This window comes from Canis aureus, chromosome 7, assembly GCF_053574225.1.
Source record: "Canis aureus isolate CA01 chromosome 7, VMU_Caureus_v.1.0, whole genome shotgun sequence".
In the NCBI taxonomy this organism is placed as follows: Eukaryota; Metazoa; Chordata; class Mammalia; order Carnivora; family Canidae; genus Canis; species Canis aureus.
This window is the reverse complement of record NC_135617.1, coordinates 15451552-15468503: the sequence shown is the minus strand read 5'-3', so window position 1 is coordinate 15468503 and position 16952 is coordinate 15451552. Positions and strand designations below refer to the sequence as shown.

The 16952-nt window shown below is 37.3% G+C and overlaps 2 protein-coding genes across 6 annotated transcripts in view; one reads left to right on the top strand and one right to left on the bottom strand.

Annotated features, from left to right (window-relative positions):
• LOC144317091 (uncharacterized) overlaps positions 1–16952 on the top strand; it is a 67494-nt gene that overhangs the window by 15013 nt on the left and 35529 nt on the right. The window contains exons 2-3 of one of the 3 annotated variants that reach the window (XR_013382970.1): positions 9905–10051; positions 12517–12649. Coding sequence is in view for 1 of the 3 variants with exons in the window: in XM_077903001.1 (XP_077759127.1) it covers positions 9905–10051 (147 nt within the window). In the remaining 2 variants the exon portion in view is untranslated. Of the gene's footprint in view, positions 1–9904; positions 10052–12465; positions 12650–16952 lie in introns of all 3 variants that reach the window. The other 2 variants (XR_013382969.1, XM_077903001.1) reach the window with 2 other exon arrangements.
• The window catches only part of FBXL4 (F-box and leucine rich repeat protein 4), a 79025-nt gene continuing 73677 nt past the window's right edge, over positions 11605–16952 (bottom strand). For all 3 annotated transcript variants that reach the window (XM_077902997.1, XM_077902998.1, XM_077903000.1), the window contains one exon: positions 11605–12159. In XM_077902997.1, coding sequence (XP_077759123.1) covers positions 11996–12159 — 164 coding nt within the window. In that variant the 3' untranslated portion in view covers positions 11605–11995. The remainder of the gene's footprint in view (positions 12160–16952) is intronic.

The window sequence follows — 16952 nt, the reverse complement described above, 5'->3', positions numbered from 1 at the left end:
AAGTAGCACAGTCCAGACCCTGGCTGGGTTCCCTGGGACTCCTGTTTCCCTTCCTTTTTTTTTTTTTTTTGTTTTTAAATCAGTTTCTTTTTTTTTTTTTTAAGATTTTATTTATTTATTTATTTATTCATGAAAGACACAGAAAGAGAGAGGCAGAGACACAGGCAGAGGGAGAAGCAGGCTCCATGCAGGGAGCCTGATGTGGGACCCCATCCCGGGACTCCAGGATCACGCCCTGGACCAAAGGCAGGGGCTAAACCGCTGAGCCACCCAGGGATCCCCTCCTGTTTCCCTTCCATTGTTCCCATGACTACCGCATCAATTAGCTAGGGCCACTCCAATTAGTTTATCATATTGTTTATTTCCCACACAATTAGGTCATATTTGGGGGAATCTTTTTATTTTTTAAAGGATGAAATACAAAGAGTGAGGATCCTTCTAAAAATTCTCAACCTAAACCAACGGATTCCTTTTTTAAAAATTAAGATGTTATTTCCTTTTATGTTATTTTGACCTACTTTGGCTAGAGTGAACTCAAATATTTGTGGGAAATTGTGGTACCTGGGGTATTACTGTTCAGAATTCTTTGTTCCCAGCACCTCTGGCCATGACGTATAACGGCTCCCTGGAAGGAGAGTAGTGTTGTTGCCCTATGATTGGGCTTGGCCACATGCCTTGCTTTGGCCAACAGAATGTGAGCAGGCTCAATGAGCAGTATATCTACCGGAACACTTTGAGATGCATTTCACCCTGCTGCCAACCCCCTTCCGCCAGTGCCCTTTGCCACTAGAGGGGCACATCTCAGTTAGGGTCTTCTCCTTCAGCCTGGGTTCTGGCTGGAGCAGACCTGAACCTGAACCAAGCCTTGGAGAACAGCTATGGCATCCAACTCACAGTAGCCAACACGCCACATGAGTGAGGAATGTGTTATTGGAAGCCACTGACACATTTGAGGTTGTTGTTCCCTGTAGCCTGATAAAGGCTAATACATAAATGCTTCCGACTTTGGGTCAAAAATCCAGTACCTGAGGCAGGAAGATATCAAAAGTTAAAAATTCTGAGGTTCCAAGAATCTTTGTTATAAAAATGTAGACGTGTCTCATCAGCGTGCCTGCATATCCATTAGTGATAGTATGTTTTTACGCAGAGTTCAGTATATGATAGGTACATATTTGAGTTATGGTCATTTGTGTTTGGAAAATAGGTGTAATGAATCTCCATGACAATTTCGTAATGTAAAATTGCAGCAACACGCAGAAGGGAAATGTCACAATTTATCTGGGGATATAATTTTCAAAGTCCATGGAAATACAGGGGAGTTTTTTTTTTATTATAATCCCACAAATACACACTGCTCTATCCATTTACATGACCAGTGTCAGATTGACATCAGCAACAAGAATTTGCTTCTCCTTATAAGTTTTTGCAAAGTTTTTAGTATTCTTAATTCTCTGACTAGTGACGATCTGATAATAGTTTAGGAAAATCTATTTTAACTTAATTTTTTTGGTGTATTCAGTGGAAGGAAGAACTTCATAGATTTTGAAGGACCAGTTGACCACAGAGGACGCAGCCTCTGCGGGGAAACTAGCTCTAGCTTCTGATGCCTGTTTCTCCGTCTGGCAGCCGAGAGCTGGAGGCAGTTCACATCAACTCAAAAGAACAGTGTGCATCTCCTCCCAACTCAGCACCCAGTGACTTCACGTGGAAAGCCTGAAATGGGTCACGCTGGGAATATTTACATGACAAAAATTGGAAAGTGCTACAAATCAGGGCTTCTCCCCTCACCAGAGAGTTAGTGGTTAAACATTTATCAAAAGGCTTAAAAAGTTCTTTAACACTCGATACTTTAATGTTCAAAACATCAGAAAATAGATGGCCTAATTTGATTTCTGAGGGAGGATGTGAGGCTACCGGGTGAAAACCGGAGCTAGTGGCTCTGACAGTTTAGGACTGTTGGTGCTGAGGAATAGGGCCCGATGATGCTCCAGGAAGGCCCTTCCGCTCAGACTGGACACCGTGGTACGACGGAGGGAACAGGGTGGGACACGGGACCCCTGACTTTGGTTAAAGCGTGTACATAGATGGGCGATCAGCAGATATTTTGAAAGACGAAAGCAGAACAGTTGTCAAAGAGTCTTAAGATTTTTTTTTCTCTTAGCTACACGTGGTCAGACACTACGGACAGATGCCAAGGAAACATATGCTGGAGACACACATTTTAAGGTCTTTCAATTTTATGAATATTTCTGATTATAAGGACTTATGAATATTTATTTTAGGTTTGACTGGGTGGAATAATTTTTAGAACTTTTAAACAGAGGAAATAGGGCTTCAGCACTATCAATCCTGTATTTGGGGGTTTTGTCAGCAAAAACATCTCAAATAAGAACAATGGTGTGCCAGACTCTGTGTTAGCCTTAGTAATTCTCTAGCTTTTGTGGTTGTAATCTTAGCAGCAATTTATAAACATTCTATAGGAGGAAGCATAACTTCCCACTAAAAAAAAGTTAACGAAATTAAACACATATTTGCCTAGGAGACTGAAATGTGTATGTGCGTGTGTGCGTGTGCATGTGTGTGTGTGACTACACATACAATAAGGTTCACATGAAAGTATCTCTTTGGGAAGAAACAGTCTTGTAATAAATTTTTAAAATTTATTTAAAATTTATCTTAAAATAAAATTTTAAGATCTTATTTATTTCTTCATGAGAGACACAGAGGGGAGGCAGAGACACAGGCAGAGGGAGAAGCAGGCTCCCTGCAGGTTGCCTGATGTGGGACTCGATCCCAGAACCCAGGATCATGACCTGAGCTGAAGGCAGATGCTCAACCACTGAGCCACCCAGGTGTCCTGTAATAAATTTTTTTTTAAGATTTTATTCATTTATTAGAGAGTGAGAGAGAGAGCACAAGCAGGGGGAGGGGCCGAGGGAGAGGGAGAAGCGGGTTCCCTGCTGAGCAGGGAGACTGATGTGCCCCAATCCCGGGACCCTAAGATCATGACCTGAGTCAAAGGCAGACGCTTAAGTAACTGAGCCATCCTGGCGCCCTGATCTTGTAATAAATTACCAACTTCTATCATAGACTTTAGCAAAACAGGTGCTAGTTCTGAATTGTTGTTACTCTAACTTTATATTCAATATTTTTAAGTAGTCACCGATCAGGAGTTAATGTAGATTTTCTTTTTCTATTGCTACAGAATTGATGATTAGAATAGTTTATGGAGTAGCACAACATATAAATATTGAATAAGGAGCATAACAGTAAAATCCTACAAATATTAAAAATCCTCAGATGGTACAGCATTTCCTTTAGCCATTCCCAATGACTAGACTATCATGTTCACAAAATTTTAGGATACCAAAAATAAATACATATTCCAAAGATCTAATAAAGGAAGAAAAATTAACTTAGAAATTATTGGCCAAAATAAAAAGTAATCGTGCTCAGAAATTTTTTTTAAAGATTTTATTTATTTTTTTCATGAGAGACACAGAGAGACAGACAGAGACATAGGCAGAAGGAGAAGCAGGCTCCCTGTGGGGAGCCTAAGGCAGGACTCGATTCCAGGACCCCCGGGTATCACGACTTGAGCCAAAGCCAGATGCTCAACCACTGAGCTATCCAGGTGCCACCAGAAATTTTTTAAATCACATCACCAAAGCATTAGTCAACTTCCTAATCTTTCTCTTAAATGATACATTTAAAATATTTTTATTAGAAATAAATTATAATGCATGATCTTGAGGAAATATCTTGAAAGTTACTGTAGTGAATACTTTTTAAAAAAGATTTATTTATTTTGAGAGAGAGAAAGCACACAAGCGGGGGGAGGGGCAGAGGGAGAGGGAGAGAGAGTATCTCAAGCAGACTCTCCGCTGAGCACGGAGCCGTATGCTGGGCTCAGTCCCACAACCATGAGATCATGACCTGAGCAGAAATCAAGAGTCAGGCTCTTAACCGAATGGGCCACCCAGGCGCCCCTGTAGTGAATACTTTCTGTAAGACACCATATAATACTGCTTTAGTACTTTCTAAACTGTACCCTGAGAGACTATCGCTTCCAATACCATTGACCAGTATTCCATGGAAAATTGGGAAATACTACAAACCTTACCTCATCTCACCTTACCTCTTCACCTCCACTAGACAGTAAAGGTTCTGAAGTTCAGAAGCAAAGAAATCTGCCTAACTGTGCTGAAACCATGGGATCTCATTATTTTTTTTCACCATAGAATTTTTTCTTGGCACCTGACCACTCATTAAAAATTGCTCTGTGGGGCAGTCCTGGTGGCCCAGCAGTTTAGCGCCACCTGCAGCCTAGGGCGTGATCCTGGAGACCCTGGATCGAGTCCCACATCAGGCTCTCTGCATGGTGCCTGCTTCTCCCTCTGCCTGTGTTTTCTCTCTCTGTGTCTCTCTCTGAATAAATAAATAAAATCTTAAAAAAAATAATAAATAAAATTAGGTGTTTTTTAAAAAATAAAAATAAATAAAAATAAAAATTGCTCTGTGATTATCTCTGTGCATTCCATACATCTGGTCCTTCCCACCTGAATATGTGCCTAGCACAGAGATCTCACATATATTTGTTGTCTGTATATACTGTTGACTAAGCAGATGGATGAATATGTCTTAATCTTGTGTTATTCTTTCCATTCTAGTTCATCAAAAATAGTTGGGGTGCAACAAGAACTGTAGAATCTGGGGGCTAATTAGTAATGAAGGGATTCGCTTTCAGAGAAAGCAAATGCCACAGTACATGATACCTTCTAAGTAAAAGCAGGAAAACACTGTATCAAACTCTGGTTTGAGTAACAAACAAAACAAACTTTAAATAAATTCGTATTTGGGGGAATTACAGAGAAAGGAGAGAGAAATAAATAACAGTGTGAATGCAGTCTGCAGTTTAATTGCAGATTCGTGTAATTTTAGAGTTTAAAATGAGCTGATGTCATTTCATAACATAAGGATGGATTGTGAGTGTTTAGCACATAGATGATGGTTCATCTACCAGGCTTATCCTCGTCTAATTTCATAGAGGCTGTGACACAAACCTATTTACCCAAACCTTCCATTATATTCAGCGGTGTCCTGAAATGATCAGTTTTGAAAGTGAGCTAATGAGATACTCAAGCTTATCTTATTATTCTGAAGTACAGAATAATACAAACAATAAAAATCATTAGACATTGAACAGCATTTTTATACAAATAAAATTTAAAACATCTCAGTTAGTTGTCTGCACAGATTCTCATTTGTAACAGAAAGAGCTGTTTTATCTTTGGTGTAATCTACTCAATTTATCTGATCATATGACTGCTTTGCTTTTAAATTTTTCCTTGAAAATTTTATAGCTAGGACTGCACCAATTTACTTCGCCAAATACACTGATAAAAATCTTCCTTCCTCTCAAAGTGTCACTTTCAACATAATTACCTTTTTCCTTTCAAAACGTAATAAACCATTAATAGTATTCATGCGTATAAAATTCAAGCCCAAAATTCAGACTTATAGGCAAAAATCTTCAATACACTTTCCGCCGTGCCAAAGGAAAAATCTTGGCCTCTATCCACATTTATAAAACATATATAATAAATCATGATCCTTGATTAAAGTAATTTATCTTTTCCCTTTTGACTTGTTGCTATTGCTGTCAATCATCACCTCTTTTGCTTATTGACATTAATGTACTGCTAGAGGACTGGGCTGCATGGATAAAATCACAGCTGCTAGAATAGTTTTTTAGCAATAGCTAACACTGTGTTAAGGGTCACTGACAAAATTTTCAGAATGGCTGAAAAAAAATTTCCTCTGAAGTATTAATTTAGTATTAAATGTGCTAAGAAAGGGGACAAACTAGAAATAACACTGAAAACTGTGATAAATGGCTTTGAAAATGAAAATTACTGTGTCAGAAATGGTGTCCTTTAATATTGTAAAGTGAAAAATGAAAAGTCAAACATTCATTATTAATTTACACGGTAACCAAGTGAACTTTTTATTTCGTTTCATATCTCTTTGTTAGTATTAGTATACTTGTAAATATGAGTTTTCAGTCTTTAGTTAATTCCTGGGAAACACCAAAAAAATAGAAACACTTCTTTTAAAAATTCACTTTTTTCTTTGCTACATATTGGCTGAAAATTAATCACCCTGAAAGAAAGGAAGAATATTAGCTGTCTAAATGTTTTTCTATATATTGTGTATTTTTAGGGTCTTATTTCAGGGCAGTTTAAATTAAGAAGCTCCTTTACTTATGCTCACAGAGTTAGGGATATATCTTTATCTATTACTAGCCACTGGGAAGATAATTTATCTTACCAAAATGCTAATATTAAAAATTTTAAGTCAATTGACAATATTAATAGTGATGGGTCATTCGGCTTCAAATTTTAATGGACAGTCTATATATTTTCTCTTGTTAAGGGAACTCTTATACATTGCTGGTGGGAATGTAAATTGGTACAGCCATTATGAAAAACAGTATAGAGGTTTCTCAGAAAATTAAAAATAGAACTACCATATGATCCAGCAATCCCACTTCTGGGTATATATCTGAAGAAAATGAAATCAGGATCTCAAAGAGATAACTGTACTCCCATAATCATTTCTACATTATTCACAATAGGCAAGATATAGAAACAACCTAAATGTCTGTCAACAGATGAATGGATAAAGAAAATGTGGGGTGTGTGTATATATTATATATACACAGCCCACACGTATATGTTATTATATCATAACATATATAACACACACATATGGTAATGCAATAGTATTCAGCCTTGAAAAGAAAGTAATGCTGCCATTGGCAAATACATGGAGGCCCCTGGAGGACGTTGTGCTGAGTCAAACAAACCAGACACAGAAAGATAATACTGCATGATCCCATTTATATGTGGAATCTAAAAATAACAAGTTCATAGAAGTAAAGTACAATGGTTACCAGGAACTAAGGGAAGGGAAATAGGGAGAGATGCTGGGTAAAAGGTAAAAAGTTTTGGTTATGCAAGATGAATAGGTTCTGGAGATCTATGTACAATGTGACTATCGTTGACAAAACTTATCGTGTATTTGAAATGTGCTCAGTTGTCACCATCAGAAAAAAAAAGTGGTAACTATCTGAAGAGAGATACCTTATTTAGCTTGAATGTGGTAATGACTTTACAATGTATATGTATATCAAATAATCAAATTGTATACCTTCAATATATACAATTCTTACTGGCCAAATACACCTCAGAAAAAAAGAAAAAATACAAAATTCTCTCACTGTAATGGTAAAAATTTTTTCCTAAGTCAATAAAATACTGTTTTTCATATTAAAATCTAAGTGGTAAAGTGAGAAAGATAAAGGCTGAGAACAGGTTTGAGACTAGTGTATAAAATTAGAAATGGGCAAACCTGAGCTCAGTAACGACTTGCGAATATCCCAGAACAGTGTTCACAGATTTGGTCCACCGGCCAGATTCAGACTGCCACTTGAAAATGGTTTTTAGATTTTCTAATGGTAAAAACAATAAAATCAAATCAAAGAAAGAAGAGTATTATATGACACACGGAAATCACATGAAATTAAACTCTCAGTGTCCGTAAGCAACTAAGAGTTTTATTGGAATGCGGCCACATTCATTCATTCAGGTCTATGGTTGCTTTGGCCTGCAGTGGAAGCGGTGAGTAGCCACAGCACACACCTACCGGGTTCTCGGCGGTCCACACTGCTGCTCCGCACGTTACAAATGGCAGGGATGCAGTTACGACTCTTCTGCATTCTGCATGCCACACATGTTGCCATACCACAATGTTTTCTTATTACCAGTGGACACCCATTGTGCCAGAACAAAAAGGAAAAGGAAAAAAAGAAATGTGGACTTCCAAGTTTCCTATGTTTAAGACAGTATGGATAATTTTGTTGCCACATGAGATGGCAAAGGTTGTGTTTAACATGCCATGACACTGTCACTGTTCCGGAAAAATACTATACACACAATGGAATGATCACAGTGGCCAGAAAAATTAGGAAATTTGAAACAAGGTATCTCATTACAGAATTTCTTTCTTAAAAAAAAAAAAAAATGAAAAAGCTGCAGCCAAAGCAAGCTTCTGCATGGTTCATTCATTAGCCCCGCGAGGAAAGCCTTTTACCAATGGTGAGTTAAATTGTTTTTGATTCATCAGCTAAAGAAAAGTGTCCAAAGTAAACTTGCTTAGACTATGTAATTAGGCTTTTGGCAAGGACAGTGGCTCGAAGAGTTGAGAACACTGGGAACAACATCAATAGTCAATAAAAAAAAAACAAGGCACATGATTCTGAGTGGTTTTCCCTGGCTCTTGCTGAGTCAACAGATGTTACTGCTACTGCCCCGTTATTGTTGTTTATTGGATAAGTCCGTGCTAAGGCTCAAGTGACGGGAGAGTGATTTTCTACAAACAGTCTGTGTGGAGCAACTTCAGGCAAGAGCATTTCTCAGAAGTTAAGAAAATAGGACCTCGGTGTACCCTGAAGTAGAATCTGCTAAGATGTGTTAAAAAATATATATATATATATATGTGGAGCAAAAAAAGACTTAGTTGGTCAAATTTAGAAGAACTTGTGAAAACGTAAAGTGTTGAAAACCTAAGGTTATTTACTGTACTATTTATGGCAAGTAGTTGTGGAATATATGTGACTTGACCTTGTGTTAATGACCTAGTGCTCTCGGCAGGCAGTGAATGCCACTGAACCATCCTCAGCTGTCACCCGTCAGCTATAGAAGCTGAATACTCGGATCTCTCCTACCACACTGCAGTCTGTTGGCTTAACAGTGGTAGTTTTATCGTGAGTTTTTGAGTTCAGAACGGATATTGCAATTTTTCTGGACCAGAAGAAATACCCTCAACCACAACTACAGAACGCCAAATGGCTTTGGAACGTAGCTTTTCTTGCAGAGTTGATCATGTTTTGTAATGAATTCAACCCAAAATTGAAACACTGCAAAACAGTGGGAACAGTTATTCCCACTGTATGTGGGATTCAGGAAAGGGCTCCTCCGGACCCAAAGAGCATTCTGGAGTGGTGCTTTTCAAAGGGTGGCCCTCAGACCAGCAGCAGTCAGCATCCACTGGCTGCTCATTAAAATGCAAATTCTACTGAATCAGAAGGTCTGGAGGTGGAGCCAGCAAAACCGTGTTCATATGCGAAACTTACACTAAAGTAATTTTGATGACAACTAATATAATTTGAATCACAAAGTAACACCAAGCAGCTTTATACATTTCCTGTGCTACCAAAAGGTAAGACAAGAAGCAATATCTCCGTTCTCACAGGAATCTGCAGCATGTATTTTTCTGAGCTCAAACCATACGTCCAGCAGTGGGTTTTTTGAACCCCGATGCAAATATGAAGGAAATCTCCATTTTTCAAATCCATTCAATTGTGCAATTGAGGAGCTCCACCCAACCTTCAACTGGAAGCGATTAATCTGCAAGGTAATGGCATGCTAAAAGGAAAATACCAAGAGAAGAAGGAATCTAATAGAATTCTATCAATGTCTTCCAAGCGATAAATATGCTCAGTGAAAATATTCTCATGGATTAACATATGTACTTGGCAATACTTATCTGTATGAAAAGATATTTTCAAAGACAAAAATATGTAAAATCATACCAGAGATCAACATTACCAGATGAATACTTACAATCAATTCTGATGACAGGAAATAGTAACTCTGAATCCCAACTAAGTGAAATATTATCCTCCCCAAGAGTATTTCATTCTACTTGTTAGTGGAACCATATCACAAAAAAATTTTCTCAATTACTATGTTTTGAATTCTGTCCTTCAAAATTTTGTGGAAATTCACTTTCTCTATCATTACTATAATACCTATATAATAACCTCAATTTTGCCTCTTAGTCCGTTACAGAAAATGTTCGCTTGACCTGCGCTCTAGAATCAGAAGCCACCCTGGACACTTAAAACATAGGGTGAAAGCACCGCCTCTAAAGCCAGATGTCCGAGGCGTGTATAATGGCTCTGCCACTAGCAGCTATGTGAACATGAGTAAGTTCTTCGATCTTTCTTTGTTTCCTCACCTGTAAGTTCGTGTAAGTAATGGTATCTACCTTATGGCGTGTAAGTATGGTATCTACCTTATGGCGCAGTTGTGAAGATTCAGTGACTCAGTAAACACAAAGCACACAGAGCATCTGGCACAAAAGTAAGCACTAATTCCATGCCAGTTGCTAATTCAAGATAAAAGTACTATTTCACCCAGTTGGTAGTCAATTTATAAGTCTCTTCCTCCTAAAAGTTCCACCAGATAAAACATTTAAAATGTTGACATACATTTGTCAGTGAAAAGCAAATCCAAGTGCATGAAGGTAACAATGTAGGTCAACCCAGCCCTTTCCCAACTGCCCCTTGCTTCTGCCATGAACTGGAAAATAGGGCGTACCATACACGTGACAGCAATCCTCATACAGATGGTCTCTTACATGGAGGAGACTATTACTATTTTAATATTTTAAATGTCATGATATTACATTCTTTATATTCTATAAAAGAATAAACACAGCACTACTACTAGTAATAATTTATAACCTTTACATTTTTAAAGTTTGACATATTGTATGGCCTAACTCAATAATATATTCTTATTCAATAAATATTTACGGAATGACTAATATTTGTCATATGTATAAATTCACTAGCTTAAGTACTTTGGGGGGAATGCTTTCATATGTATACTGTTGAGAATACCCTCAAAAATTGCCTAGAGACAAATATTAATCATGCTAATTTTTTTAGCTAAATGTGTGTGTGTGTGTGTGTGTGTGTGTTTTAAATGACTCCAAGAAATTCTACAGTAATGGTGTCCAATATGATAACCACCAGCCCCCGGTGACTCCTGAACGCTAGCACAACTGAAGTATGGAATTTTTAATTACATTTAACTGCAGTTAAATAAAATGGCCACAAATGGCTAGTGGCTGCCATACTGGACAGCAGAGTTCTCCAGGATTATTCTAGGGTGTGCAGATGTTGGAATTTAACATATTGCCCTATGTGGGAAAATAAATTTTGGTATACTGTATCCTTAATATTAGTTTTCTACTCAAAATGGCCTTGTCATTTTATGCCACAAAATTTTTTCTGTTTACTTTCAGAGCAGCAGAACTAAATCAGTTCACTATTTAACAAAACAATGTTGTTTGTTTTTTTATCTGCTGTAACAGCTTTCTAATTATTTAAGGTGCTGGGGCACAGGAAAAAAATATATAAATAAATGAAATCCACATATATTTCAGAAGTCTTAAACTTTTCTCTCTGGCAAATTTTTAAGGCATCAGCTTAACAGTTGGAAAGTTGTTTTCTTTAGTAGTTTACCTCTGTTCTTGATTATGCTCATATTTTTATACTGGTATTATCCAGTAGTAAAATATATATGTCAGAAGAAAAATGGAAAAACTAAAATTCTCAAGTTGAAGAATTGATTTATCAGCTTAAAAATTAATCATAGCACATTAATTTCTCCAGTTAACTCTGGAAATTCTGTATACACCCAAACAAAACACTGGCCAGGTCATAAGGCTTATTAATAAGACATCCTTACATGGAGGTGTGAAAAATTATTTTTATTTTTAAATATCATGATACTTTCTGGCTCAACATGTTCCTTTAAAAATAAGTTAAAAGGTTTCCATATTATTCTTTTATTACACAGGTAATTACTGACTAAAGAATAATATTACTGATTAACATAAGGTACACATAATGTGAGCCACTCACATATTCTTCAAGAAAAGTGCTTGCAATATCTTCTCAAAACACTTGTTTACATTTTTACTTGATTTAATGGACAATTTCATATTTTTTTCTTCAAAAATCTACAAATGCCTTAATGGAATATTAAGACATTCCCACCATCATAAAAACTAAACAAAACCAACTCTAAAATAAAACCCTACAAAAGCACATTGATTTTATTATAGAACACATATTAAGTCACTGCGTAAAGCTCTTTTTTATGAACACTTTTGGAAAGCTCACATTGAGTTCCAGCACAGCTCTATTATCAATCTGTGAACAGAAGGACACATCAAGCAAGGAAAGATCTTTACAAGATTCCAGAAGTTTTCTTAAGGATGCTGGACTTACCATTCTTGTTCCTGTCAAAACAAAACAAAATACCATCAATATAATATTTATATGATGTCCTGATAAAACCCCTTTTTTATTGCTTAAAATGCACTTAAAATAAATTGCCTTTTAAAAATTAAAAGCATTTTAAACAAAAGACATACTGAAACAGTCTTGTAAAAAAATACAAACTGAATTCTCCTAGCCAATTTGGTATCTAGGACCTGGATTTTGTCCATACTCTACCCACTATCTTCATTCCTACCTCCTACCCTTTCCAATCAGCTCCTCCACACCTTCCTATTTCTGTCACCCAACTTTTCCTCAACCCATAGGTCAAATCAGACAGAAGGGCTTACAGTGATTCCACCTCATATTCCATGCAGTGCAATTACTACGCAACCACCCCTGCAGAAACTTCTGTGTGAGGCCCTGGAGATGCAAAGATGAGTAAGACATGGGTCTGCCCTAAGGAGCTCATTGACCAAAGCTGGAAACAAATAACTACAATACAGTTTGGTGAGTTTTACAGTAAGTGGTAGGTATAAAATGGCATTACTGGAAGTCAAATGACGGATGATGAGTATTGTGTAGCCCATGTCAAATCTGATGAGATTATGGGACATTCAGATAGAAGCTAAATTATATACATTATGAAAAGCACCTGCTACATAGCAGGTACTCAAATATCACATATCAGTAGGCTTTTAAGATATCATCTGTTGTAAAACAAACCTTACTTTAACTACAGGTTTTCTAGAGAGAAAAAAAATCACAATTATATCACATATACATGCACGTCTACTGTGACAGGGACCAAAGTGTTGGTAGTGTTAACCTATGCCTTTTCCCTGAGAAATCCCTTCTACTCCCCTCTCTGCCATGGGTTCCAGAAGTGGCAACTATACTGCCATCTCGACTGTGGCTGGCCCCCCGGATCCTCCTGGGAATTTAGAATGGGAATTCAGTAAAGCCTTCACTGTCCATAGATCTCTTGAACTAAAGACGCGAGAATCTGGTTGGGGCTGTCATATTTAGCCACCTGTACCTAGACAGAGATGGCCAGCATGACAAGAAAAGAAGGTGGCAAAGCCAAAGGGAGAAGCAGACCTAAGAGCATCTGTGAGTGTACAAGGATAGAGGGGGTGGGTGTAGGTGTCTGAGCATGAAGGACAGGAAAAGAAAGAACAAAAGAGAAAACAGCTTCCTTGCCTTTTGATGGCTTTCTAGTCTGTCCTGAGGTCTGACCATAGCTAGCTTCTGCCTGTGGATCTCAGAGAGACAGCTCTATCTCCATAATAATTTTCTTTCCCTTATGTACAAGTTAGCCTGAGTGGGTTTTGTTATACAAGCGCAGAGAACCTCAACTAAGACACTTGGCTATGTGGTGTTCTTTACCCACGGCTGTGGCTGTCTTCTGTTTGACAGACTTGGTCACTAGAATCTCCGTTTCCTTTTTTTTTTTTAGATTTTATTTATTCATGAGAGACACACAAAGAGAGGCAGAGACACAGGCAGAGGGAGAAGCAGGCTCTCCGCAGGGATCAGGCCCTGAGCCAAAGGCAGAGGCTTAACCACTAGGCCACCCAGGCGTCCCACAATCTGAGTTTCCTGATTAATTAGAAGTTCCTAAAAGCCTAAGAGAATGTCAGGGAAGGAAGTTGGGAGATGAAAATTTAACTAGACAAGGGCACCCTGTCTTCTCTTCCAGAGCACTGTGTGCTTTTGTTTCTTATCCACTTATGACACAACTGTGTTCTCAGTTCCTTCAGAGCAGGGGCCACCTCCTTCATGTTCACGGGCCTATCTCCAGTGTTGGAAACGATGCCTGACACAGTATATGCTCAATAAGTGTGTAATAAATGAAGGGATGAAGGGATGGTGTTTAATTTCCCAATGCCATCACCCTGGCTTAGATCCTTATCAGATGGATGACTGCAGCTAATCTCCCTCATTTTGATCTCCTCCCTCTCCAATTCACTTACCACTTGTTTCTAGATTAATATCTCTAAAACACAGCTCTAAATATATCACTTATGCCCGGAATTGAAACCTGATAATAGCTCGTCCTTGTTTAATTTTGTGCAGATTCCTCATTCTGGTGTTCAAAACTCTCCGTGAAAGCCTCCATTATACTAACATTCTAAGTCAAATTAGATTGCCTATTCTCTGAAGATACTCTGTATTTTTGATTCCTATGCTTTTGTTTCATACTATTCATTCTGCTTAAAATGCTCCCCTCCCCCTAGTTCCTATTCACTTTTCAATGATGCCTTTCAAATACCTATTAACCTTTTTAATTAAACTTCTTATTTCTCTAATTATAGATACTCTCTTTTCTTTGAGCCCCCAAATGGACTCGCTTCTGGCTTCCATTAAAGTTATTTATATATTGATTTCCCGTTTTTTGTTTTGGGTTTTTTTTGTTTTGTTTTGTTTTGCTTTGTTTTGTTTTGTTTGCCACATTATAAACTCTCTGAAGGTAGAGACTGTATCTAACTCAGCTTTGGTTTTTTGTTTTGTTTTGTTTTTAAAGATTTTATTTATTTATTCATGAGAGACAGAGAGAGGCAGAGACATAGGCAGAGGGAGAAGCAGGCTCCCTGCAGGGAGCCTGATGCGGGACTTGATCACATTTGAAATAAGATGTTCTAATATATTTGCATGATGGCCCTCTCCCATCTAAAATTTGTTTTGGCATAATAATGACACTTCCTTGCTCTTCTTTTCTGAGTAGAGTTGACACACAATGTTATATTAGTTTCAAGGTAGTGATTCATCAAGTTTACACATTATGCTCCATTCACCCCAAGTGTGGCTACCTTCTGTTACCACGCAATGCTGCAGTATCACTGACTACATTCCCTATGCTGTGCCTTTTATTCCCATGATTTACTCACTCATTCCATACCTGGAAGCCTATACCTCCCACTCCCTTTCAACCATTTTGCCCATTCCCTCCAGTGCCCTTTCTTCTGGCAACCATCAGTTTGTTCTCTAGAGGTCTGATTTTGCTTTTTGTTTATTCATGTTTTGTTTTTGTTAAGATTCCACTTAGGAGTGAAATAATGTTATTTATCTTTCTCAGTGTGACATGTCATGTCACAAAATGCCCTCCATGTTATCATAAATGGCACAATCTTATCCCTTTTTATAGCTGTGTAACTTTCCATTGTCTATCTCTATACTGTATTTTCTTCATCCATTTTTTTTTTTATTGATAGATTGCTCCTGTATCTTGGTTGCTATAAATAATGCGACAATAAACATAGGGGTGCATATATCTTTTCAAATTTGTAGTTTGGTTTTCTTTGAGTAAACACCCCATAGTGGAATTACTGGAACATATGGTAATTCTATTTTTAATTTTTTTCAGGCACTTCCATACTGTTTTCCACAGTGGCGGTACCAATTCACATTCCCAGTGACAGTGCATGCATGAGGGTTCCTTTATTTCCACATTCTTGCCAATATTTATTTCTGGTGGTTTTGATTTTAGCCATTCTAATAAGTGTAAGGTAGTATCTCATTGTGGTTTTGATTTACATTTCCCTGATGGTTAGTGATGTTGAAGCCTTTTCATGTGTCTGTTGGCCATCTGTATGTCTTCTTTGGAAAAGTGTCTATTCAAACTCTCTACCCATTTTTTAATTGTATTGTTTTCTTGGTATTGTTCTTTACTATATTTTGGGTACTAACCCCTTACAGGATATTTACAAGTATCTCCTCCCATTCAGTAGGTTGTCTTTTTGCTTTACTGATGGCTTATTTTGCTGTGCAAAGCCTTTTATTTTGATATAGTCCTAATAGTTTATTTTTGCTTTTGTTTCCCTCACCTTAGGAGATGTATCTAGAAAAATCTTGCTACAGCTGATGTTAGAGAAATTACTGCCTATGGTCTCTTCTAGGATTTATGTCATTGCAGGTTTTTACATTTAGGTCTTTAATCCATTTGGGCTTATTTTTGTGTAGGGTATTAAAACGTTTTATTCTTTTACATGTAGCTGTCCAGTTTTCCCAGCATCATTTATTGAGAGGTTGCCTTTTCCCCATTGTATAATCTTGCCTCTTTTGTTGTAAATTAATTGACTATGGAATCCTCGGTTTATTTCTGGGCTCTCTATTCTGTTCCATTGATCTATGTCTCTATTTTTGTGCCAGTAACACACTGTTTTGATTACTACAGCTTTGTAGTATATCTTGAAATCTGGAATTGTGTTACCTCCAGCTTTGTTCTTTTTCAAGGTTGCTTTAGCTATTTGAGGTTTATTGTGGTTCTATACAAATTTTAATATTACTTGTTCCAGTTTTGTGAAAAATGCTGTTTGTATTTTGAAAGGGATTGCACTGAATCTGCAGATTGATTTGGGAAATATGGACATTTTAATAAAACTAATTCTTCCAATTCATGAGCATGGAATATCTTTCCATTTATTTGTGTCATCTTCAATTTCTTTCATCAGTGTTTTATAGTTTTTAAGTAATGTACAGTTCTTTCACCTTTTTTGTTAACTTTATTCCTAGGTGTCTTATTCTTTTTGGTGCAACTGTCAATGATGATGTTCCTTAATTTTTCTTTCTGCTACTTCATTATTGGTGCATAGAAATACTGCTCATTTCTAGGTACTAATTTTATATCCTGCAGCTCTACTGAATTCATGTATTACTTCTACTAGTTTTTTGGTGGAATCTTTAGGACTTTCTATATAAAATCTGCAAATAGCAAGGGTTCAACTTCTTCTTTTTCTTATCTGATTGCTGTGCCTAGGACTTGCAGTACTATGTTAAACATGGTGAGACACATCCTTGACATCCAGACATC